Below are 24,318 nucleotides of genomic sequence, written 5' to 3'. Positions count from 1 at the left end.
ATTGCAGAAATTTTGGAAAACATAGGAGAGAATAAAGAAGCAAATGAAATCATTCAAAATCCTGTTGCCAGATAGTACAACTATTTACAGTTGAATGTTTCTTTTTGATCTTTTTTTGCTGCTACATATTTTTTTTACAATGTTAAGATATAGTATGTCATTATATATCCATTGAAAACATTTTTTAAAAAATTGACTACATAGCATTCCACTAAGTAGATGGAACAATTTATTTTTATAATTCCCTGTTGAATATTTGGGTTATTTTCATTGGGAAAATATAACCAATATATTAAACATCCTTGTACATAAATCTTCATATATTTATTTTCTTAGATTACACTCCTAAAAATGGAACCAGTGGATATGAACTTTTTAAAGATTCTTTAAGATGAAAAAAAAAAACCTGAGATTCTTGATAAATATTGCAATCTTGCTGCCAAGAAGGGTTTCTCATTTACACTCCTAACAGCAGTGTAAGAGAGTGCTCATCTCACTACCTGGCCAGGTAATTTCTTCCAAGTTTTTTCTTTTTCTGCTAATAGAGTGCCTGATTTCTTGCCTGTAACTAGCTTCTTTTAATTAGAGTAGTGTAATCCATTTATCTGGCCTTATGGTGTTCCTGCTGCAACAAATGCTGTTTTAAAAGCTTAAACTTCAGGGAAGTAAAGGTAGCTTTCCTTCTGTTCTGTAGCAATATCGTCCTCACCACCTGTCAGAGCTGTTTTCAGTTGTGTGTAAATTCACTCAGTGTGCCTTGTGATGCCTTTTTGTAGGCATATGAACATGTTAAATCCTTTTAAAAGATTTGTTACTAGTTGATGTCTCCCCACCCACCCCCACCCAAAAAAAAAAGTTTGGAGATAGCCTATTACAGATTCCTTACTGGAATCCTCATTTAGTGTCACTGTAAGACAGTTTCTTGAAACAATAGCCTGTACTCTTGTGCAGCTTGATAAAGAAGACTCAGGGATTTCTTGGGCCTATCAGATAATTCCTAGCTTTTTTTCCATCTATAAAAAGCTGACTCAAAAACTGGGTAAATATATTAATTCTTCCTTCTCAGCATAATGTTACTCTCCCTGTTTAGTTGGAAGAGTGACTATTTCCAAGGTTTCTTTAACATTATTAGTAGCATTAATAGAGTAGACATTAAGAAATGAGATACTGTTCTTCCAGAATAGTCTAATCCTTGTAGGTAATTTTAAGCAGATGCTAATTCAGTCATTCAGTCTTCATTCTCTTGGAGAAATATTTATCTGCTTGTTGCTAATGCATGGACCATTTCTTGCACTTCATACTTCAGTTGGATGCATACTCCTAAGAAAGCCTGGCTTCGGCCCTAGAGCAGTACAGCCTAAGTGGACACAGTCCACTGCAGGTGGCTGGCCAGGAGTGTAGGCAGAGGCCACCTAATGGCACTGGCACTGTTCTAGTCATGGGGAATTAAACACTGTGAGCTCAGGGTAAGAGCAAATGGGCAAGTCACCCTGAAGCTGGGAATCAGTAAAAGGAAACTTAGTTCAAGTGCAAAGGAGGTACATGAAAAAATATTTCAGATAAAAGCAGAGACTAGGGCTGAAAGGTTATTGAATTGTTACTGAATTGTTCTCTTTTTTAGATGCAATATATGTGGTCTACCTGTTACACCTCTGAACTTTATCTTTCTGGTCTTTGTCCAGTTACTTGCTCAGAATGAAATTCAGAGTGATTCCAGATACCCCAGTGCTCCCTGCACCCACTTCACTACTCATGGCCTAGATTTTTTTTTTTAACATCTTTATTGGAGTATTATTGCTTTACATTATTGTGTTAGTTGCTGCTGTATAACAAAGTGAATCAGCTATACGTATACAAATATCCCCATATCCCCTCCCTCTTGCATCTCCCTCCCTTCCACCCTCCCTATCCCACCCCTCTAGGTGGTCACAGAGCGCGGAGCTGATTTCCCTGTGCTATGCTGCTGCTGCCCACTAGCTATCTATTTTACATTTGGTAGTGTATATATGTCCATGCCACTCCCTCACTTCGTCCCAGTTTACCCTTCCCCCTCCCCGTGTCCTCAAGTCCATTCTCTACGTCTGCATCTTTATTCCTGTCCTGCCCCTAGGTTTTTCAGAACCTTTTTTTTTTTTTAGATTCCATATATATGTGTTAGCATATGGTATTTGTTTTTCTCTTTCTGACTTACTTCAGTCTGTATGACAGACTCTAGGTCCATCCACCTCACTACAAATAACTCAATTTCGTTCTTTTTTATGGCTGCATAATATTCCATTGTATATATGTGCCACATCTTCTTTATCCATTCATCTGTTGATGGACACTTAGGTTGCTTCCATGTCCTGGCTATTGTAAATAGAGCTGCAATGAACATTGTGGTACATGACTCATTTTGAATTATGGTTTTCTCAGAGTATATGCCCAGTAGTGGGATTGCTGGGTCATATGGTAGTTCTATTTTTAGTTTTTTAAGGAACCTTCATACTGTTCTCCATAGTGGCTGTATCAATTTATATTCCCACCAACAGTGCAAGAGGGTTCCCTTTTCTCCACACCCTCTCCAGCATTAATTGTTTGTAGATTTTTATGATGACCATTCTGACCAGTGTGAAGTGATACCTCATTGTAGTTTTGATTTGCATTTCTCTGATGATTAGTGATGTTGAGCATCCTTTCATGTGTTTGTTGGCAATCTGTATATCTTCTCTGGAGAAATGTCTATTTGGGTCTTCTGCCCATTTTTGGATTGGGTTTTTTTTTTTTTTTTTTTTTTGATGTTGAGCTGCATGAGCTGCTTGTATGTTTTGGAGATTAATCCTTTGTCAGTTGCTTCGTTTGCAAATATTTTCTCCCATTCTGAGGGTTGTCTTTGTGTCTTGGTTATGGTTTCCTTTGCTGTGCAAAAGGTTTTAAGTTTCATTAGGTCCCATTTATTTTTGTTTTTATTTCCATTTCTCTAGGAAGTGGGTCAAAAAGGATCTTGCTGTGATTTATGTCATAGAGTGTTCTGCCTGTGTTTTCCTCTAAGAGTTTGATAGTGTCTGGCCTTACATTTAGATCTTTAATCCATTTTGAGTTTATTTTTGTGTGTGGTGTTAGGGAGTGTTCTAATTTCATTCTTTAACATGTAACTGTCCAGTTTTCTCAGCACCACTTATTGAAGAGCCTGTCTTTTCTCCATTGTATATTCTTGCCTCCTTTATCAAAGATAAGGTGACATATGTGTGTGGGTTTATCTCTGGGCTTTCTATCCTGTTCCATTGATCTATATTTCTGTTTTTGTGCCAGTACCATACTGTCTTGATTACTGTAGTTTTGTAGTATAGTCTGAAGTCTGGGAGCCTGATTCCTCCAGCTCTGTTTTTCTTTCTCAAGATTGCTTTGGCTATTCGGGGTCTTTTGTGTTTCCATACAAATTGTGAAATTTGTTGTTCTAGTTCTGTGAAAAACGTCATGGCCTAGATTTTATCCAGGGAACCTGAAATGTTACCATTGTTTAGAATTCAATATGAAATTCTTATATTGAAAGTAGTTTTAAGCTAGACAAAGAAAGAACTTGGGCGTTTTTTTTTAGGGGAGGAGTCTTTTGAAAGCAACTTTAGAATCAGGTTGAAGCACTGCTGCTGCTCTGTTCTCTATTGCTCTCCTGTATGACTAAAGTCCAAATAAGTGTTGAAAAACACTAAAAGAAAGAATGGAAAGGCTCTGGCAAAAAAAAAAAAAAAAGACCAACACTGTTGGGAAAAGCGTTTCAATTGAGCACTGTAATTTTTATTATTTGATTCTGTCTTCATACTTGGCTAGTAGTTAGGTTGAAGAGAGAATCTAACTGAAGATTCTACTCTGTGATCTTCCAGCATCCCTGTGGCCAGTAAGAAGTCTGATATGTGTCTAATTCAGTCCTTTTTAGTTTAACTTATTTTTTTCATTCAAGAAACCTAGAATTTAAATTTTGGTTTTGATGTTTTGAAGTTTTGCCATGTCTGGATACATTCATTCTGTTACTTAGTACTAATTGGGTCGTTTTAATCTTTCCTTAAATCTGGGAACTTTTCTTCCATCACTTCTCTACTCTCTTCCCTTCCCTTTTTACTTTCCTCTTTCTAGAACCGCTGTTAGACAAATATTAGGTCCCGTGGATGTTGCTTCCATATTTCTTAACATGTCTTTCATATGTTTGTTCCGTCCTGCCTTGTGCTTTTCAGCCCACCTACTGAGTGTTTTTATTTCAACAACCAGGTTTTATTTCAACTTTATTTGTATTTTGAAAAAATTTCAAACTTCCAGAAAAGTTGCAAAAATAGTATAAAGAATGCCATTTACCCTTCATCCAGATTCATAAACTTACATTTTGTCACAATTGCTTTGTCATTCTGTGAGTATTCAAGAATTACAAAGGCTCGTCTTGGAATGTCTGTGTACAAACACATACACATACTTTTTCTGAACTAGTTGGAGTAAATTACAGAGCTCATGCCTCTTTATCCCTGAATACTTCAGGTAATTAACATGACCAATTATGTACAATTTTCAAAATCAGGAAAGTTAACATACCATAACAATTATCAGCAATACCATCCATAGTCTGCAGACCTTATTCAGGTTTTGCTAGTTGTTCCAGTAAAGTCCTTGAGCACATTTTCCTGGTCCAGAGTCTGCCTAGAATCTTGCATTGCATTTAGGTGTCCTGTCTCCTTATTCTCCTTAAATCTGAAACAGTTCTCCAGCTTTGTCTCTCGATACCAACATTTTCTAGAGTAAAGGCCAGTGATTTTGTGGACATGATGTTTGTGTCCTCAGGGCATCCCACCAGGAGGCCACAGCATCAGTGTGTCTCATTACTGATGGTGTCATTGTCGATTGTTTGTTTACAGTGATACTCACCTAGTTTCCCTACTGTGAAGTTACTGTTTTCCCTTTCTAATTAGTATGTTACGAGAGATACTTTGAGCCTGTGTTTTAGCATCCATTGATAACTTCTACCTGAATCAGTGGTTACAAAGTGGTGATTTTCTGATTCCATTATTACATTTACATTTATTAATTGGCATTCTGCTACAAGGAATAAGTCTTCTGTTCTCATTTATTTTTTATTATCAGTATGGACTCTTATTCAATAAGTTATAGTCTATCAGGTCATTTTTTGTTTTGATGCTCAAATTGACCTAGACTTGGCTACTGGGAGTTCATCAAGGTGGCGCCTGAGTCCTTTTGACACGTGCCCATCATTTTTGAGCACTTCTTACTTTGGGGCACGTGAAGATGTTCCAAGCTCATCTGGTACTTTCCTTGCCCCTGCCATTGAGTCAGCCATTTCTCCAAGGCACTTTGGTTCCTTTTAGGAAGGGTGATATTTGGAAACCAGGATCTGGGTGGCAAATAAATCAATTTACATTTCCAGTTTCCTGTATTGTTTCTAGAGATTTACATATTCCAAAGTTTTCAGTTTGTTCAGTTTGGAACCTCTTGTCCATGAGACTAGTTTTCCACAAATGTTTAGCAGTTTGGGGTAGTTGCTCATCTGTGTATTCGTCAACCCCTGCTCACCCCAATTCTGTGTTCCTCAGCTTCCTGTTTTTATCAAGGAGTGATGGGACTAGCTGCTAGAGCACAACTAAGTCATCCTTTCCTCTCTTCTTACCCACTCAAGAGGACTCAGGCTTTCCTCACTCTGCTTGTTTACCTTTCCCCTTCCCCAGAAGAGAGTTTTGTCATTGGTGGGCCAGGTTTGGGGGAATTTTCTTGATGAAGGAGGATAGAGGAATGGTGCTCAGGCTAGAGCTGGGAGAGGAGTTTGTGATGTTTTCGAGAGAAACATCATGGGAGACCAGAGGAGCTTCAGAGTATGAGGGGAAAGGGGAGTTTTGAGAAGCATTTTTTATAGACCATATATCCTCTTCACGGTGTTTCTGAAATAAGGAGTTATTTTGACATGTACTAGTTTGTGGAGGCACAGCTCTAGATGCACTCCTTGGAGTCTTGATTGTGATAAGGTTACATGTGTCTTCTGGGTGTGGGAGGTTCTTACCTCCAAGTGTCAGTAGCCGCCCTGTAACTGAGAGCTTGGGATTGACGGGCACTGCTCTAGCTCAAAACAGAGGCCACTGCTGCCGGCTGCTTAGCTCAGACGAGGGGCAGCTGGGACTGACTGCCCACTGCCTTGACTGCCTCTCCTCCACGGACCCCTCTGGGTGTGTTAGGGGCTGAGTTTGAGTTTGGGGCTCCCCTGAAATCACTCCCATCTCTCAGATGTTTTGAGTTACGATTTCCTATTGCTGTTTCATTTTCTACTTGCTCCCTTCTACTTCCTATTTTCCAGGAATTACTAAAATTTCCTGACCTGCTTATGGTACTCTTTCTTGTTTTTCAATGATATTTTGGAGTATTTTTGTGTGTAGTTTTTTCCATTGGGTTTGGGAAAGTCTGATACCACTCTGTGTTCAGTCATTGTCTTGTTCTGGATGCCACAAGAACATTGTCTTGTTCTGGATGCCTGGGTAACGGGGGGGGGGTCTACTCGGGGGGGCACTCAAACAGATTCTCCACCCAGAGATATTAATGGAGATAAGAGATCTATCAAATGAACTTCAGAATTCTTGTTAATCTGGGGTCCTAGTTATTGAAGTGTTTAAACAGAAAATTTACACTTAAACTTGATATTAAGCTTTTGTGAAATTTGCATTGAAAGCACCCTATTTAAAAGAACCGTTGTCTCTCTAGTTCTCACCCCAGAAAATTCTGGAGTGACTTATCCATGCTGCTGGACAGTTTACCAGTTAGCACTTCCATTTATAACCTCCCTATTGAATAGCACCAGCCATATGAGGGTTGCAAGACATGTGCCCCTTATAGAGGAGATCAATTTACTCTGCTTATTATATGCAGTAAATTCCAAATGAAAGTCTTAAATGATAAGACTGTATTACCCGCATGTTTCCATTTAGTCATCAGCACAGCCTGACCAGTAATAGCAGGACTGAGCAGAAAGAAGACACAGCATTGTCTTTCTAGCAGCAAGGGTGACCTGGTACTGGCTTTCCAGCCTTTGGTCAGGAGTGGCCCAGATACATCATGCCTTGGGTCAGGATTGGTCTTGTAGCTGAGCTGTACTGGGCAGGAGGCCCTGGCCAGAGGGAAGGGCAGGTAGGCAAGAGCCAAACCTGTGGTCAAGGAAATAAAATACCAGGATACTTAGAGCTGTTAGACTAACCACCTCATACTACAGATGGAGACGTCCAAGAGAGGTCATGATTTACCCCAAGGTCAAACCGTCAGTGGCAGAGTGGCCTGGCACATTGTTACTTTTAACACGAATATTTTAGCACCTCAAGCACACCAAGCTTAGTGGTAAATAAATTCTAAGGGACAATTCTTTGAATCCATGAGCCCAGGGAAACAATGAGAAGGGCTGGGAACCCTGACAACCAACTCTGTCTTTTTTCGTCACCCAGACCAATCTGATTTTCTTATGGAGAGAGGTATATTCAACAAATACTGAATACCTACTACCAAAATAAAAATGTTTCCTGACAAGTAGATGACTGCTTTCTCAAGCCTGTTTGTGTCAGGACCTGTAATTTTTTGAAAACCACATATTGATATTGTAGGAATAACCACACTCTAAGCTGTACTGTCTAATCCAGTATTCTTGTGGATACTGTGGAAGCCTCTGAGTGTTTTATGTAGGATTAACTGGAATTGTGAAGTCACATGTGGCCTGGAGTAATGAAAATCACATATCAAATAGTTTTATTTTGTCCCAAATTTCTACCTACTTTACCAAATCCTTTTGCTCGGCATCCTGGTTTGCTCTGCAAACCAGGCAGAGATCTGAAGGACTTCACTTTATTCCAAAGTTGATCATTGTTGAGGGAGATTTTTACAGTCTTCCTTCTCTTCCCTCAGCTCCCTTCCTGGTTAGAAATGCTAATAAGAACTACGGTGGTCATAAGCTATTGGAGGAAGCAAAACAGGTGAAGGCTATACACATTTTAGTTCGTGTTTGGCATGTCTTGGCCTTTACCCTGCATGAGGCAAGGAGAAAAAGAAGTAAAGTTACAGATAAATTCAAGGAAGGACTGAAACTAAGGAAAAGATACTAAGTTTGTTTCCCTTGGTTAGCTCAACCAGGTCTTTGTCTCCATTTTTGACTGACAGATACCAAAACAGGTTGGTTTTCTCCTACTGCCCCGCAGTGGGTGGAGACTGGCTTCCAGTATTGTCCAAAATGTCACTTCCATTTAAACATATTCTTTCTAGGAAAGAATGATTTTCTAGCTTAAGATGAAGGAGAAGAGAAAGCAGGAGAAAGGTTTAAAGTGTTATATGGAAGTTTCCAACCACAGGAGGAGCAAAACACCAAAGAAGCTATAGAACACAGGGTACGGCCAACAGCTGGAATCCAAGCCATGCTGCCTCGGAAGGCACGCCAACCCAAGGTTCACATGTACCCGGACCAAGTCCTGCCCGGAGAGAAGCATTCCAGTCCTTCTCATCATTAAGAAACAGCCAGACCCAGTGCATCTAGAGGGAGGCCACAAATACCACGTTGTCTTTGCAGAAGGTTTCCAGGGAAGAGCTAGACCAACTGCATGGTCTCCAGACCAACCCTGGCCTGATCCCCAGGCCAGAGTGAGCTGGATAAGTCCACAATGTCTGGTCAGAGCTGTGCCTGGTACTCAGGTCTTGAATATCAGGAAGCCCCCGAATGCAGTGCCTGGAGGGCTTCTCTTCATTATTGATCCCTGGGTTAGCTCAAACCATACTCTCTCACCCTTTTGCAGCTCAGCCATGGCAAAGGCCGTTGCTGGGCTCCCACCCCTCTGCTCCTCAGTGGTATAGACAGGGGTCCGACGGTGACCTCCAAACACCAGCTGCCCGGTGCCTGGCCCTGGGCCGAATTCAATGCTCACTGCAAAAAGGTAGACCCCACGCTCAGAGGCTCGAAAATAGCCGTGCTCAGGGAAGTAGCTGCTGCCGATGTTGATGTAAGTAGTGTTGAACTTCACTGTCTGCAGAGCATCTGTCGCTGCTGAAAAGCTGGCGTAGAAGGCCACAGGGGAGCCTGGAATGCAGGAGGAAAGTGTTAGTGACTCAGCCCCTCACTCCCTCGGGTGGAGAATTATACCTGCCTTCCTCGCCTTCTTAACATTAGAAATAGGTCCCATTTCTAGATAACCCAGATATTCCTAATAGCAATGTATCTTGGGAGCTAACTGGCCAATTCTCAGTATTTCATTAGTTGAGAGAAAGGAAAATACAAGTCTGTTGTCTCTACCGGTGTACATTTTAACAAAGCACTTTCTTGTTTGATCCTTCTTTCCAACATCCTTGAGAGATAAGTGCCCTGGTTGAGGAGACTTTGAGTCTTGCATGGTTAACTGGCATCTAAGGCTAGATGGCTTATCAGTGGCAGGCTGGGACTGGAACCCAGGTCTCTGACTCCCAGATTCCTGCCACCTGCTAGGGACCTTGAGATACCAGGGGAAAGAGAGAAAATATTACCTATCTGCAAAGTAGTAATGCTAACCCTGGTGAGATAATTAAGGAATGAAGGGTAGCTGCTACTGGATGTTTAGCACAGGACCCTAGAGAGAGAAGGAAAAAGCAGGTGGGACCAGGGAAGAAAGGTCTTTTCAAGCTGGTCATTTTAATGTTTTCAAAATGTTGCTCAGAGCCCCGGGATTACAGAGGGGGAAACAGGCCCAGAAAGGGAAAGCTTGCCCCAGACGACACACATGACCAAGCTGGGAGCTGTGGATCTCCTGACTTCTGGTGCTCTTCCCACTTGAAGCACTTTAGCCAATCTAAGGAGGATGAAACAGAGAACACAGGCGAGCGGCCCGCCAGGCCCATGCACAGGCCTGGAGCGAGAGAAGCCGCTCAGTGTAGAGGAAGGAGCCAGCCGGGCTGCCTGGCCAGGAGATGGGATGGGAAGGCTGAGTCCTGCTGGGCTCCGGCCACGACCCTGGCCTCGGCACTGATGAGGCCATGTTCCTCACATGCTCCCTTGTTGCTCCCTCAAGCTGTGGGCTCTCTGTGCCCCCCACACACACACCCCTCTCTGTTGAGACCAAGCTCCCCACTTCTCAGGGGATGAAACCAAGGCCTAAAAGAGGAGCAATTTGCATAGCAGTTAGTGACCTAGGTCCCAGAACTAGAGCCCCCACTCTTTGGCTCCCGGTCCAACAGCATCCTCGTAAATGACAAAATTTTGCTTTTCTCTAGTTCTGGAAGATTTTCTGAGAATTAGTTCAGAATAGCTTTCCCATCTGTGTGAGAAAGACTGGCTCTGCAGTTACCCCAGCACCCAGGAGGTGGCGCGCTCACCCCACCGAAGCAAGGCCGGCCTAGCGCGCCCTCTGTGGAGCGCCCGGTCAGCCAGTGGCCCGACGTGCTCCTTGGTGGAAGGGTTGTGCTTCACTGATTTGCCAGCAGGCGGACTGAGAGTGGTCTTCCCTGCAGGGCACGGAGTCGAGCCCTTTGGCCTTCCCATAAGACAAATAAGGGGGGATTTTTACTTTTAAGGAAAAAAAATTTTTTAAGCAACAAAATATTGCAGTGGTAAACCCAGATACCTAAACTATCAGGCAGTTGAGGCCTTGCACCACTCACAAGGGAGAAAAAGATGTAAGAGTGTAGGTAGATACAGCCTCAGCCCTGAAAATGCTGGAGAAATGGGAAAACATTGACTGGTATCTACTAAATGTTAAGGCTTGTGCTAGGTTTTTGGTAAATGTATCTGCTAGTCTTCCTGACAACCCTTTGATAAAGGTAGTGGTTCTCCATTTTACAGAGGAAGAAACTGAGACACATAAGTGGTGCTAGAGCCTGTGCTATGTCCACTGCTCCCAGGGAGACATTGGCCTGCAGGGCCATAGTGAGGAGTGAGTGGGAGCAGGGCAGGCTTGCGGTGGGATCCTCAGCAATGCCTCGGACTGCCCACATGCCAGGCTACACGAGGATATAGACGGCCCAGATGGCGGCCTTGTACTTAGCCCCAGGTCTGCGTGAGGAGGCGGCTGTAGCTCCAAGGCCAGCCTCTCTGGCAGGGTAGAGTCACTTGAGGCACAGAGTGTAGGGGTCCACTTTCCAGGGCCATACTCAGGGAGGGGCTGGGAAGGCTAGCTGCTCATCCCTTCAGCCTCAGAGGCAGCTTCCCAGGGCCCTGCAGGGGCCAGTCAAGGGCCTTTCACAGGCGAAGAGCCAGCTCCCTAGAGACAGGCAGACTGGGTTCCTCTATGCCGCTTACTAGATGTGTGAGCAGGACAGTTGCCTGACTAACCCTGTTTCAGGTAAGATGGCAGCAGTGATAACGCATCATTGAGCTGTTGTGATAATTCAACATGGCAAAGCCCAAGAAAGGCATTGTGGGTGGGGGGGCCTGGCTCAGAGCAGCAGCATGGGTCCACTATGTTAGCAGAATGAGCTCCTTTGGGGGCCCGAGGCTTTCCCCTATATTCACCTCTTTTGGGGTGCTGCCCATGGCAGAGGACACCGGCCCCTATCCACACACTCACTTGGATACAGGGGAAAGCTTAAAGAAACATGGGGGGTGAAGCGGGGTCGGGCAAAGAGCTGAGCTGGAGGGATTTGAGGGTGTCGTTATGGAGGAAAGAGAGGCATCCCCCCTCCCTGCTCTACAGTTAAGAGTGGCAGGCAACCACTGGTGTATATATGAGCCTCAAGCATCTCCGTGGTGGGGCTCTGCCTGCTCACTGACAGTTCAGTCATGTGACTTCTACCTCCTAATACTCCAGGTGGCTTAAGGGGCCCCTCCCTTGTCCTAAATAGAAGGCGGGTTAAGGGCAAAGCCAGTCCTGAGTAGTGGTGACTGACGGTCATCCTGCTCTCTTTCACCACGGCCCCCTCTGAGGCAGAAGCGCTGTTGGCAGAGAGCACAGTCTTAGACTCCCCCAGCCTCCTTCCCAGGCTGGGCAACTCACCTGCGTCCCAGAGCACCGGCCCTTTGACATGCGCATCCTCCAAAGACTCCACTTGCTTCTGTTCCCTCCTCCTGAGAGCTTCCAGACCTTTCTGCTGCTTCTTCCCTTTCCTGCTCAGTACGGCCTGCAGCTTCCCCAGGTCCAGGCTGACGTTGGCTACCAAGAGTTCTTGAAAGTTCCCAAAGAGACTGTGGAAGAGGCGCTGGTGCTGCTGCAAGCCGCGCTCGGTGGTGGAGAGCTCCCCGCGAAGGCCCTCGAGGGAGCTGTTGAAGGAGGAGGCCCAGGAAGCCTCGCAGCACCGGCCCACGCTCTCCATGTGGGACCTCAGGCGCTGGAGCTCCCTCGCTAGCCCAGCCAGATCCGGCCCGCCAGCCGCCTCTGGCGACGCGTCCCGATTGGGCTCCAGGCGCTCGGCCTGCCCGCTGGTCCCCGAGGCCCGTTCCAGGGCTGTCACCCGGGCGGCCAGCGCGTCCCAACCGAGGGCCTGCTCCTGCAGCCCGCTGGCCGCATCCAGCAGGGCGGTGCGGATCTGCTCGTAGCGCAGGGGCAGCGGGCCGGGCGCCTCCTCGGACATGTCTTCCATCACCTCCTCCCCGAAGAGGGCGGCCAGCACAGCCTCGTGCCGCAGCGCGTCCTCCAGCAGGGCCGCGAAGGAGCCGTGCAGCCGGCGGATCTCGCGTCGCATCTCGGCCTCAGCGGCCCGCAGCGCACTCACCTCGCTGCCCAGCGTGCGCAGCTGACTCCGGAGCCGTGCCGCGTCGGCCCGCGCCCGCTCGGCCGCCGCCTGGTGCGCCTCCACCGCCAGCGACAGGGTGGCCACCGTGCTGCTCAGGGCCTGCAGAGAGGAGCCGTCCCGTTGGCGCCGCTCGTCCAGGCTCACCTGGGTCTCTTCCAGGGCACGCGTGGTGTCCCGCTGGCCCTCCCGGATGACATCCAGGTCAAAGTAGAGTTTCTGGCAGTTGCAGTCCTTGACGTACTTGATGAGGTCCGCGTGGCCGCCCTGCAGGTGCTGGAGGGTGAGGTTGAGCTCCAGGAGCTGCCGCTCCATGTCCTCCTTGTTCTCCTCCATGATCAGTGACTTCTCCATCAGGATCACCCGCAGCTCGCGCAGCGCTGTGTGGTTCACCTGAAGCTCCTGCACCTGCCGCTCTACCTTGCTGATCTGTTCGTAGGTGTCATCGGATTCCAAATACAGCTCCTTGATCTCATCCACGTGCTGGGCCAGGGTGGCCTTCATGTCTGCGAGGGTGCTCTGTAACTCCTCTTCCCTGTGGGCCGTGGTCACATGCAGTGCAGAGAGGTTCCTCTGCAGCTGACCCAGCCTGGCCTGCAGGCTCTCTGGTTCCGGCCTCGCTGCTGCCCCTGCTGCCACAAGGACCAGGCTGCCATTGACCCCCGGGGACTCCTGGGCCTTAAGGAGCTTCTTCAACTTGGTGTTCACATCAGCCTGGACCTCCAAGAGGGACCGGTGCAGGGACAGGTGCTGGGCATGCAGGTGGCCCTCCACATCCTGCCGTAGCTGGCCCACCCTCTGGGTGTTCTCCTGGACCTTGGTCTCAAATTTGGCACCAAGATCCTGGAAGTCAGCTCTGGCCACAGAGCTCTCCTGGACCCTCTTGAGGGCCTGTCGGTTGGCCTCCACATCAAGAGATAAGTTTCTTATGACCTGGGAGAGGCTGTGCAGGCTTTGGTTGAAGCTTCTCCACATGGGGCTGAGATGTCCTTGCAGGAAGGTGTTGATGTGGAGCAGTAGCACTTGCTCCAAGGCTCTGCCGGGAAACTCTACAACAGATGCACGTGTTTACACAAGCCCTTCAGGGGCAGACAGCCTCCCCAGGGGGCGACTGAGGGGAGGGGCTCTGAGGTATGGGCCTTCCTGCTTCCCCTCCCACTCATCCCCTAGGATGTGACTGGGCTCTTCCTCAGCCCATGGAACCTGTCACTCACCAAGCTCTGTCTGATTTGCCTCAGTTATTGCCACTGTGAGGTTGCTTGCCAGGGCCTTCCATAGGCCTGGGAGGCTGTCTGCCGCCTGGTGAATGTCATTCTGGAGATCTCCCAGCCGGCGTTCCTGCTGTTCCACCATGTTGATGATCTCTGCATCCCGGTGGCCTGAACACACATGAGACAGAAGTGTCTAACTTCCCAGGCCTGGGCAGAACATGAGGTGCAGAGGAAATTTGGGGATTGAAACAGGGAGCTGTGTCCTGATGTCCTCTGAGCAGGAGCTTAGAAGCCTTTAGCTCCAGAAGGGCAAATGCACGGCAGGTGAGCCCTCACCCTGCCCGCTAAACCCACAGCAGACATGACTAATCCACCGTGGCACACTCCTCCTCAGTCACAGGGGCACGGCTTCTCGACATCATTCTAGTCAGCCCTTGTCAATAGATAGGAGTTCACCACATGATGAAACTTATTCCCCATCCCAACTATGGCCCTGCCTTGAAAGCCTCACAGATGGTGTCACTTGGTGGTTCTGCTGTGCTGATCATCACCAGGGACAGCATGACTTCCTGGCCTTGGTTAGGGGGGCTGTGGGGAGGCTTCTCCCAGGACATGGGAGCTTATGCAGTTCAGGGGGCAAGGAGGGTGCCGGATGAAGCTGTCCTTCCCAGAAAATGGGGTCAAGGGAAAGGGTGCATGTGCTTGGCCAGCAGGCAAGTCACTGAGGGCCCTGGAACCTGGCTGCCTTGGTGTGGGGGCAGGGTGGCACAGGGCCACAGAGGGACCCCTGCTGATTCTGGGGACATAGCTTCCCTGAAATGGCACTGCCCAATCAGAGGAGAAGAGCCCTGGGCACATGGGTTCTTTTTTCCCGCCTGTCCCTCCTGTGCCTTCCAGGAAAGCAGCATACCAGGTTCAAAGTCAACTGGCCCATCCCAAGGCTCCTGGAGGCTATCACCTGGATCTTCAGGCTCAGGGATCGCCCTGGGATCTGCAGAGAAGCATCAGATGTTGACTCCAGAGGTCAGAGGGGCTACATGACCTCTGGGGTCAGAGGTCAAGGGGGAAGGGGGATCACAGGGAACCCTACCGTGGTGCTGGCAGTCGGGTCCCACAAAGCCCGGGCAGCACCTCCACGCCACGGAGGCCAGCACCTTCTGCTTGACCTGGTACACCGGCTTGTGGGCCACGCGGTACCTGCGGGAAGACGGCTGGCTCAGCGACTCTAGGGTGAGCCGGCACAGGGCCTGGACGAATAGCCCACCCTGCTGTACCCCGACTCACATGACTTTCACTTTCTGGCAGTCCGGAACCCCTTGTGGACATGGCTGCTGCGAGTGGACGAGGAATTTCTCTGTTTTGCAAGCAGCTACGAAGGTGACCAGCCTGGACTTCTGGTAGGGACACCAGTTACTGGAAAAAAACAAGCCAGAAGAGAGGGCTGCTGAGCCACACCCAGGCCCCCCACTTCCTAGAGGTCAGCAGGGAGCCAGTGCCGAGTGCCCCCCCTTCCCCGCCCCCGCCTCTCTGCCTCCCCAGTCTGGGGGATTCTGGAATCCATTAGCCTGAGAAGGGAGTGCTCAGCGTTATTCATTCCTCTGCTCCAGAGCAAAGGCTCCACCGACCCCGCCTGCAAGGGCACCTGCTCCATGGCCTTCCAGGAAGCACCCCTCACTCCCGGGTCAGCACAGAGAGGCTCAGGAGCCCCCCCAACCAATCACAGAGTTACTACCAGAGTCAGGAAGGGATCTCTCTGTTTCTCCTGGTGCCAGGGAGGCAGCATGGCACTGCCGGGGCTGGAGAGTCCTGGGTTCGAATCCTTCACATTTTCTGGTTGTGTGACCTTGAGTGAGGCACTTAGGGAGTTTTCGTTTCCCATCTACGCGATGGAGATCATAATACTCTCCTCCAAGTGGGCAAAGGAGTATCAAGTGCCTGGCTCTTCCCAAGTGCCCAGTGAACACTGCTGTGCTGCCCGCTCTGGCGGCCCTGGCAGCCTGCCCCATTCCCATTACCACCCACATCCTTCCTCACCGGAGACCAGGCTGCGGGGAGGGCGCCTGCTCTGGTCGTGCCCCATTATGGCCATTGTGGAAATGGACTTTCAAACAGTTGTAGGGGAAGGCAGCCAGGCCGAGCAGTTCCTTCTGTGGAAAAGGCCACCCACACTGAAGTTGTAACGAGTGGTGTGGGGGTCACACTCGGCATCCTGAACACCCGGGAGGTCACCCTGCCTCCTGTGTCCTCCACCAACGTGTGCTGCCTTGCATCCAGGGTGGAGGGCTGCTCACTGCTGGCAGAGCCCCAGCTCACCGATCTGGTGGCAGAGCTGATGCACTCAGCAAGAGGTCAGAGGGCCCTTCCCCACTCCAGCCTTGCACGTGGTAATGACCTCCATGGCTCAGTTCGATGGAGCACCTGGTGAGAGCGGGTGCTGGGCTCCGGCTCAGTGCCCATGTGGAGGCTCACACCTTCTCTTCAGGGTCCCAAGGGAGAGTGGGTGATCTCAGATGGCGTGATAGGTGCTAGGACCTGGGGAGACTTTGGGGAGGAAGGGATGATTAGGCTGCGTCTTACGTGGAGGGAATGAGGTGAAGCACCGGGAGCTGTGACAGAGGGATGTGGCCCCACTGAGTTGCGGAGGCTGGGAGCATGGAAAGGGCTGCCAAGGAGAGGCGATGGGGGTAAGGAGAAGCCAGACCATGGAGGCCTTGAGTGCCCCCTGAGGACAGGGTTCCATCCTGAAGGCATGGGGAGCCGTGGAGGAGCTTAAGCAGGGAGGTGACATGAAAGAGCCACCCTGGTTCCTGGGTACAGAAAGGATGGGAGGGGGCAAGATGTAGGTGGTGGTGTCAGGGGTCTAGGTGGGAGATAATGGCAGTATGGACTGACTGGACCATGGTGGTGGATTTCGGGAGAAAGGACCACATTTGTGAGATGTTGGGAGGTGATGTTCAGGGCCCTTGGTGATTGAGTGGTTCTCAGGCTGCGATTTAATTCTCTGGAGCTGATCTCTGCCCCAGGCCCACCAGGTACCATCACACAGGGATACTGCTGGGGACGGCAGTGGGGTGAGTTGAGGGGGATTGAGTGACTCTATCTATTTTGAGTGCTGAGACCACGCAGCCTGCCTTCCCACTTGGCTCCCAGAAGCCTGGCAGCTGGCCTTTACCCTCTTGGCAGCAGACTGAAAAAGCTTCTCAGAAAAATGACCCCACTGGAGGGGAAAGTCTTAAAGACACTGACGCCAGGGGTTCCCCCCAATGAACTAGCCCAGCAGAACATCCTATAACAAAACAGATCACCCATCCACCCAGCTTCCAATCAGCTTCCCAGCCTCTCTACTCTTAAGCGGGCAGACATCCAAGAATGACCCCTGAGGAAAATCTCTTACAAAAGTGGGAGGTCACAACGAGCAAATGTAAGAAAATCAACTTGAGGAAAACCAAGACTGTGCAGGGAGAAAAGAACTTTCCCCCCAGTTTTTTGTTTTTTGGGTTTTTTTGCGGTACACGGGCCTCTCACTGTTGTGATCTCTCCCGTTGCGGAGCACAGGCTCCGGACGCGCAGGCTCAGCGGCCATGGCTCACGGGCCTAGCCACTCCACGGCATGTGGGATCTTCCCGGACTGGGGCACGAACCCGTGTCCCCTGCATCGGCAGGCGGACTCTCAACCACTGCGCCACCAGGGAAGCCCTTTCCCCCAAAATTTGCATTAATATTCCCAGACTGATAAGAGAACTTCCTGCATTCCAGAAACAAGAAAAGGAAGCCACTTTAAAAATGGGGGCAGGACACTGAGAGAACAAAACAGAACCCTTGGAAATTAAAACTATGATGGTAGAAATGCGAAAGACATTTAATAGAAAAGTTAAAGGGTAAAGTTAAAGAAATCTCCCTAAAAGGAGCAAACAGAGATGGAAAATAGGACAGAAAAGATCAGAAAAATAGAGGATCAGTGTTGGGAATCCAACATCCAAACAACAGGAGTTCCAGAAAGAGAGAACAGAGGGAGGGAATCACTGATGAAAACAACCAAATGAATAGTCCAGAAGAGAAGGACGTGGAATTTCAGATTCAAAGGGCCCACCAGTTACCCACAATACAATGAAAATAAATGCACAGCAAAGCACGTGGTTGTGAAATTTTGGAACTCTGGGAATGAGAATGATTCTACACTTTCCAGAGAAAAAAATCAAGCCCCTCCCCACCACACACACACACACACACGCACACACACACACGCACACACACACACGCGCACACACGCACACACCAGTAAATAGAATAGCCTTGAACCTCTCAACAGCAGTACCAGACACTAAAACATAGTGGAGAATCACCTTCAAAATACTGAAGGAAAATTATTTCCAATTTAGAATCCTATACCCAGCCTAACTATCAATTTAAGGAGCAAAAAATTAAGACATTTTCAACAAGCCAGATTGATTTCAAAGCATTCCCCTCCCCAGGACCCTCATCACGGAGCTACTAGAGCAGTGGTTTGCAACCTTGCCATCAAACCTTCACATCAGAAGCGTCCTGTCGCACTTTAAAAATATGAGCCTTGGGGCTTCCCTGGTGGCGCAGTGGTTGAGAGTCCGCCTGCCGATGCAGGGGACACGGGTTCGTGCCCCGGTCCGGGAAGATTCCACGTGCCGTGGAGCGGCTGGGCCCGTGAGCCATGGCCGCTGAGCCTGCGCGTCCAGAGCCTGTGCTCCGCAACGGGAGAGGCCACAACAGTGAGAGGCCCGCGTACCGCAAAAAAAAAAAAAAAAAAAGAGCCTACAGGCCCCACCCCAGGCCACTTAAAGGAGATTCTCTGGGAATAAGGCCTGGTCTTCTGCATTTTAAAGCTCTCTGGGTCATTCTAAGGCACAGCCCAGGATTGAGGACCACTGTGCCAGAAATGCTCCACCAAAACAAGAGAGAACACCAAGAAACAGGAAATCATGGCATCAGGAAACCAGAGTTCCAGCACAGAAACGAGGTAAAGGGAGACCCCAGAACAATGACAGGCAGGGGGCGAGTGAGGAATGGTCCAGCCTGGAGCATGGCTGGAGGCTCTGAGAGAGGCATCTCCAAGAAGACACAGGTGCTCAAACACCTGACAGGAATGAAGGTGGAGAGCAGATGTGGACAACTGGCTGAGAGTTTGGAATTGAATGGTGACAAAGACACAGAAAACTAAGCAAAAGGAAAAAAACTAAAACAAAAAACGAAGACAATTGTTTATTTCAGGGAAAACCAAAAATGTGCAGGGAGGAAAAAGGATGCATAGGCTTTCCAGGAATACAGACTCTGTTACATCTACTCAATTTGGCCATTGTAGCAGGAAAGCCGATACTGACAGGATGTAAATAATGGGCATGGCTGCGTTCTAATAAAACTTTATTTACAAAACAGGTGGGGAGCCAGATTTGACCCACCATGCCAGAGTTTTCTAAGCCCTGCTTATGTGTGTGTATAACTAATAAAAACGAAACTTAAAAATAAAATAATTTCCATCTGGAAGAGAAAATGCAGATGAACAGGTAAGAACATTTTGGAAGACAACGAGTGAGGAGTTCCTCATCTAACTGTTATGACTGACTCTAATGCCAAGGAATGAAAACAGTGGGACGTGAATTCCCCGGTGGTCCAGTGGTTAAGACTCTGCTCTTTCGATGCCAAGGGTGCGGGTTCAATCCCTGGTCCGGGATCTAAGATCCCACAAGCTGTGCGGGTGCGGCCAAAAAAAACAAATCAATCCAGAGAACAGTGGGACGTTGGCACAAGATTTGTCAAGCCAGTCAGTGGGAACAGAGACCCGGAAGAGACCCGTACATCCCTGAGGGACTAATAAATGGTAAAAGGGACATGTGAAAATCAGGATGGAAGCAAAGGATGTGCACTCAACACAGAAACAGGGGACTGTGAAAGTGCTGGGCCCAGAGGTTAGGGCCAGGGGGCAAGGTGGCCACCTGCACAGGCTGTTTCAAGGATCAGCGACTGCAGCCCGCACCTCGCCCTGGGCTCCATGGAAATTCCTGGAACATGCTCAGACCTAGAGAGAAGTATTTCTGTAAACCAGTTGTTCTCAACGGGGCGTGTGTTGGGAGGAGAGGGGATTCGCCCCAGGTGTATTTGGCAATGTTAATAGTGCAAGGCTGAGAAACACCCACTGTAAACAAAGTTCTGCTCCTCGGGTGCCCTCTGAACGGCTGCAGAGGGTCCAGGAGGCCTGTACCCTGGGAGCACCAGATCTGGGCCAGCCTGCAGGGAGTGACCGGGACTTTCCATCTCGGGTTCCTAGAACTGGAAGCGGTGCCGCCCACCCTTCCTGCCCGGGAACTTTCTCTCCTGACCTGCCCAAACCTCAGGCTCCAGCAGCCGCTGTTCTCCCTGCCCACGCTCCCCTCCCTTGGCACAGTACAGGCTGCTGGCCCAGAAGCCCTGGGAACATTCCTGACCTTTGCTTTGGTTTCCTCCGGCTCTTGGCAGTTTCTCGCTGGTCCACTGAGCCCCCGGCCCAGCTCGCTGAAGTGCCCCATTGTTCTCACTGCCTCCTGGCCTTGGGCCCTGGCCCTCTTGGCACTCTCATCTCCCAGTGGTCTACTGAGAGGCAGGTGCCAGCCTAGAAATGAGTGTGAGGGTCTCCAGCCTGCTTTGGGCCTGTCCTGGGCCTCCGACATGGCCTCTGATGCCCTCCTGCCCCAGGCAGGAAAGAGTCTGCTGCCCCCCTTGGAGCTTCTAACAGGAGCTGGGAGGCCTGGGCTCTCCTCCCTTCCCTGTCCCTGGACTCAGGGTGACCTTGAGCAAGCCCCTTCCTCCAGTCCTGGAAATGTGGAGAAGACTCCCACTCCCAGCCCCTCCGTGGGGGAAGGCTATAAGGAGGGCAGAGAAAGCCTCCGGCAGGGAAAGGGCTGTTAGCCTGAGCCTCCTGAATTATAAATGTGCTGCTGCTATGGCCCACTGGGACACTTAAGTGCCTCTTAACCAGCCAGTAAAACGTACCTCCGACTGCCCTTTAAGTCTTTCTGTGGAAGGAAGTTGTGTTCTTAGCATGCTGGCTCTCTGAGGTCCTGGATGCGGCTGTGACTGTGATGACTCCATGGGAGAAGTTTGCCGGGCTTGGTCTCTGAGCCACAGAGGAGCCCAAGGCCCACTTGGTGTCCATCCCTGAGCATAGCTCAGGCCAGTGGGGCTCTTCCCTGTTAGTGCTCAGGGCCCTGTGCCTTGGAGAACAGATACAGGTGCAGGAGGTACAGCCGTGGCCCGGAGACCAGCGGTCTGGGCTCCACTCTGCTCCTGTGTGACCTCCAGAGACATGCGCGACTCCTCTGGGCCACAAGCTCCCAGCTGCAAAAGTTGCAAATGCTCCTTGTGGAGACACTGATGCTGGTGACCGGGGCCAGCTGGGCTGCTGGGAGGAGCGGCTCCTACACTCCCACCCCTCTTAGGGGAGACAGAACTGAGGACACCTGGGATTTGCAGCCCAGCCAATGCGGGCCTGACCCATCACTTAGGAGCTGTGTGGCCCCTGGTGGCGACCCCACACCTCTGAGCCTCACAGCATGTAAAGTGGAGAGAACAGGGGCAACCTTGCACTACTGTCACAACAATGTGGAGATGGGGCACCTTGCCTGGGTCTTGGCTCAGTCCCCTCAGCAGGCTCAGCCCTGCCTGGGAAGCGCTCATGCGTCTGAGGAACCTACGTCCTAACCTCCTGCTCTCCCCACCCCCACGAAAGCCTGGGATCAAAGAAAGAGCCTCTTCCCCACAAAGTCCAAATACCCACGTTGCTGGCTCACTGGGCCCAGCCCCATGGGCTCCTGGGTGACCTAGGAAGCACCAACCATGTCCCTCTTCCATCCTGAGACCTGGCATCCGGCACCACGTTGTTTTGTTCGAGCTTCTCCTTTCAAAGCGTCTTTTTTTTTCTTTTAAATTTATTTATTTGGTTGTGCCGGGTCTTAGGTGGGGCTCCTAGGCTCCTTAGTTGCGGCACACGAACTCTTAGCTGCGGCATGCATGTGGGATCTAGTTCCCTGACCAGGGATCGAACCCGGGCGCCCTACGTTGGGAGCGCAGAGTCTTAGACACTGCGCCACCAGGGAAGTCCACAAAGCATCTTATCTGGGTCTGTGTCCAGGGCCTACCCTGGCCCCTAGGTCCTGGATACAGATATGAGGGGCAAATGCAGGGCAGGGCCCTGGCTCTGGCAGCCAGGGGGGCGGGCCTGCCAGGCTCGTGGCGGGTGGCATGGGTGGTGTGGCACCCCTGCTTAACTGTGGAGAGCCTGTTCGCCTCCCCTTCCCCATAGCAGGAGCAGGGCTGGGGCTGCGTTTCCGCCTCTCCCCTCGCAGGAACACGGGAAGCAATCAGCCTAAGGAAGCCACGCGGTGCTTCCTTCCTTTCTCACCAGCCCCTCCGGAGGCCTCGACAACCTGGGCTTGACCTGTGGGGCCTGCAGCTTCTGGGTTGTAGGCAGGAGACCATCAGGCCTGCTGGGACCCCCTGGAGGTTCCTGGGACCAGGGCTTGGGACTCCTGCCCGGGCGTTCCCGGGCCAGGGTACCCTTGCGCACACACCTGCACACACTGAGACCACCAGGCCATGGCTGAGTGACCCCCTCAGGCCTTGAGCAGTCCGGAGACCCACCCTCCCTGGGGCTAATGGAACGCAGTCCCTCCCCACAGCCCCGGGGTGGGAGTGGGGGTGAAAGAGAAGCATCTCCTACCTCCTGCCTAGCCGCTTGGGCCCCTCATACTCCCTTTCATCAGAGGGAGGCTGGCCACCCAGAGACAGGGGCTTGGAGCTGGGGGCTTTGGGGAGGGAAGGCTGGATCCTTGGTCCTGAAATCAGAGCTGGGTGACTGGGTTCCCCCACCAAGAGCCATGTGCGCCTCCCAGCTCTGAGCAGAACTGGGAATGGCGCAGGAAAGGGGGTCTCTCCAGGCCCAACTTCTCCCCTCTCCTCCCACATGGCTCGCCCCTCCATCACCTAGCGGCAGTGCACACTCGCTTGCTCTCACCCTCCTGCCTCTCCCTGGTCAGATCTGCTTTCGGGCAAGTGTCTGACAAACACATTCACCTTGAAGTGTCAGAGCCGTATGAGAACTGTCCCAGGAAGGTGTGGGCCAGGCCCACGTGACGGTGAATCTCGGCCAGCCAGACGGGAGACTCTGGGTGAGTGTAAATTGGCCACTCTCACCCTCCAAATCCTTATAGATGCCCTCAACCAAGTCTGGTTTGGGCGGGGCGGGGGGGGAGAGGGAGAGGGGGGAATAGGCACCCATGGGACTGGGACCGGAGTATGATCTCTAGAGTCAGACTCAGATCCTGGTTCTAGCTCTCCTCAGCTGTGTGACCTTAGCCAGCTGCTTAACGTCTCTGAGCCCCAGGCTCCTCTGTAACTGGGGCTGTAAGGAGGATTGAGATAACACTTGGCAAGATGCCTAGCCCAGAGATGGGTCCGATAAATGGCACCTGCTGCTCTGACTGAGGGGCACCCTGAGGAGGGACCCACATTCTCAGCACCTTATCAGCAGGAGGATCCCTGGCCCTGGACACATAAAAAGACTGGAAAAGTGTGTCCTGGTCTAGTCATAACACCGTTCCGCCCATTTCCAGAGGGCTGCTGAAGCAGAGCTCGCTGGATGCCACAGCCTCCTTTTTGTCCTTGAAATAGAGCAGGGCACCCTGTCTGCTCACTGCTCGACTGTTAGGGCGCTGTTAGGGCCAGGATGAGGGCCCGTGCCAGTCCCCCTGGGCACTCAGATCCAAATCCAGTCCCCAGGAGCATCTGTCTTCTATGGCTTAGGCCGGGCCAGCCTCAACTGGGCTCAGCTTTCAGAACTGACTTACTTCGAAGAATAGGAGCCACTCCCAGGTCAGCTAGAAACTTCCAGAACCCCAGCCCCTCAGCACCCTGGTGGTCAATGGCATAGAGTGCTCCCGCCCTGTCCAACCTCCAGGCCCATTCCCTGCCATGGGTAGGCGGGGAACTTCCTGTGGTCCTTAGGCTGGGCCCTGGGGTACCCAGTTCAGGCTGGCTGGGGGTGGCCTCCTAAAGGGGAGCCTGCCACCTAGCACCTCATTCAGCCTCACGGCTGGTCCAGCAGGTAGATAGTATGAGCCCATTTCACGTATGGGTAACTGAAGTCCAGAGAGTCCCTGCTTTGGCTGAGCTGGGACTCAGATCCTGTACCACTTCCTCCCCCAGGTCCAGGCCCTCCTTACCGTCCGACGGGGTCCCTGTCCTCAGCCTCTGCCCTCCAGACCCCAGGCGGCCTGGGGCTGTGCGGATCGGAGAACCTGGTACTGGGGACCTGGGCCCAGGCCCCCAGCAGCCCCCAGCCCAGGGGCCCCCCGACGCCGAGCAGCAGTGTCAGGATCATCTTGGCTTGGGGCAGACTCAGCCTCTGTGGGTGACTCCAGAAACT

At 50.6% G+C, this 24,318-nt stretch overlaps 1 protein-coding gene across 1 annotated transcript; it reads right to left on the bottom strand.

Moving 5' to 3' along the window:
- Window positions 1-3,985: 3,985 nt before the first annotated feature.
- MMRN2 (multimerin 2) lies at window positions 3,986-24,318 on the bottom strand. Its single transcript, XM_081223645.1, has 7 exons — window positions 24,116-24,318; window positions 15,177-15,305; window positions 14,983-15,089; window positions 14,803-14,883; window positions 13,896-14,060; window positions 11,949-13,730; window positions 3,986-9,067 (listed from the first exon to the last, which is right to left on the bottom strand). Exons 1-7 carry the CDS (start codon window positions 24,271-24,273, stop codon window positions 8,682-8,684), a joined length of 2,808 nt encoding a protein of 935 aa, XP_081079771.1. The 5' UTR covers window positions 24,274-24,318; the 3' UTR covers window positions 3,986-8,681.

This window comes from Mesoplodon bidens, assembly GCF_964165515.1.
Source record: "Mesoplodon bidens genome assembly, chromosome: 1".
In the NCBI taxonomy this organism is placed as follows: Eukaryota; Metazoa; Chordata; class Mammalia; order Artiodactyla; family Ziphiidae; genus Mesoplodon; species Mesoplodon bidens.
Note: the sequence above shows the minus strand (reverse complement) of the source record. Positions and strands in the feature narration are given on the sequence as shown.

Excerpts from the sequence above, each read along its gene's own strand:
- MMRN2 (XM_081223645.1), bottom strand. The coding sequence starts at position 24,273 with ATGATCCTGACACTGCTGCTCGGCGTCGGGGGGCCCCTGGGCTGGGGG. Across the intron at positions 14,061-14,802 it reads GCCAGTTGACTTTGAACCTG|GCCACCGGGATGCAGAGATC; the intron begins GTATGCTGCTTT and ends ATGTGTGTTCAG. Across the intron at positions 13,731-13,895 it reads GGCAAATCAGACAGAGCTTG|AGTTTCCCGGCAGAGCCTTG; the intron begins GTGAGTGACAGG and ends CATCTGTTGTAG.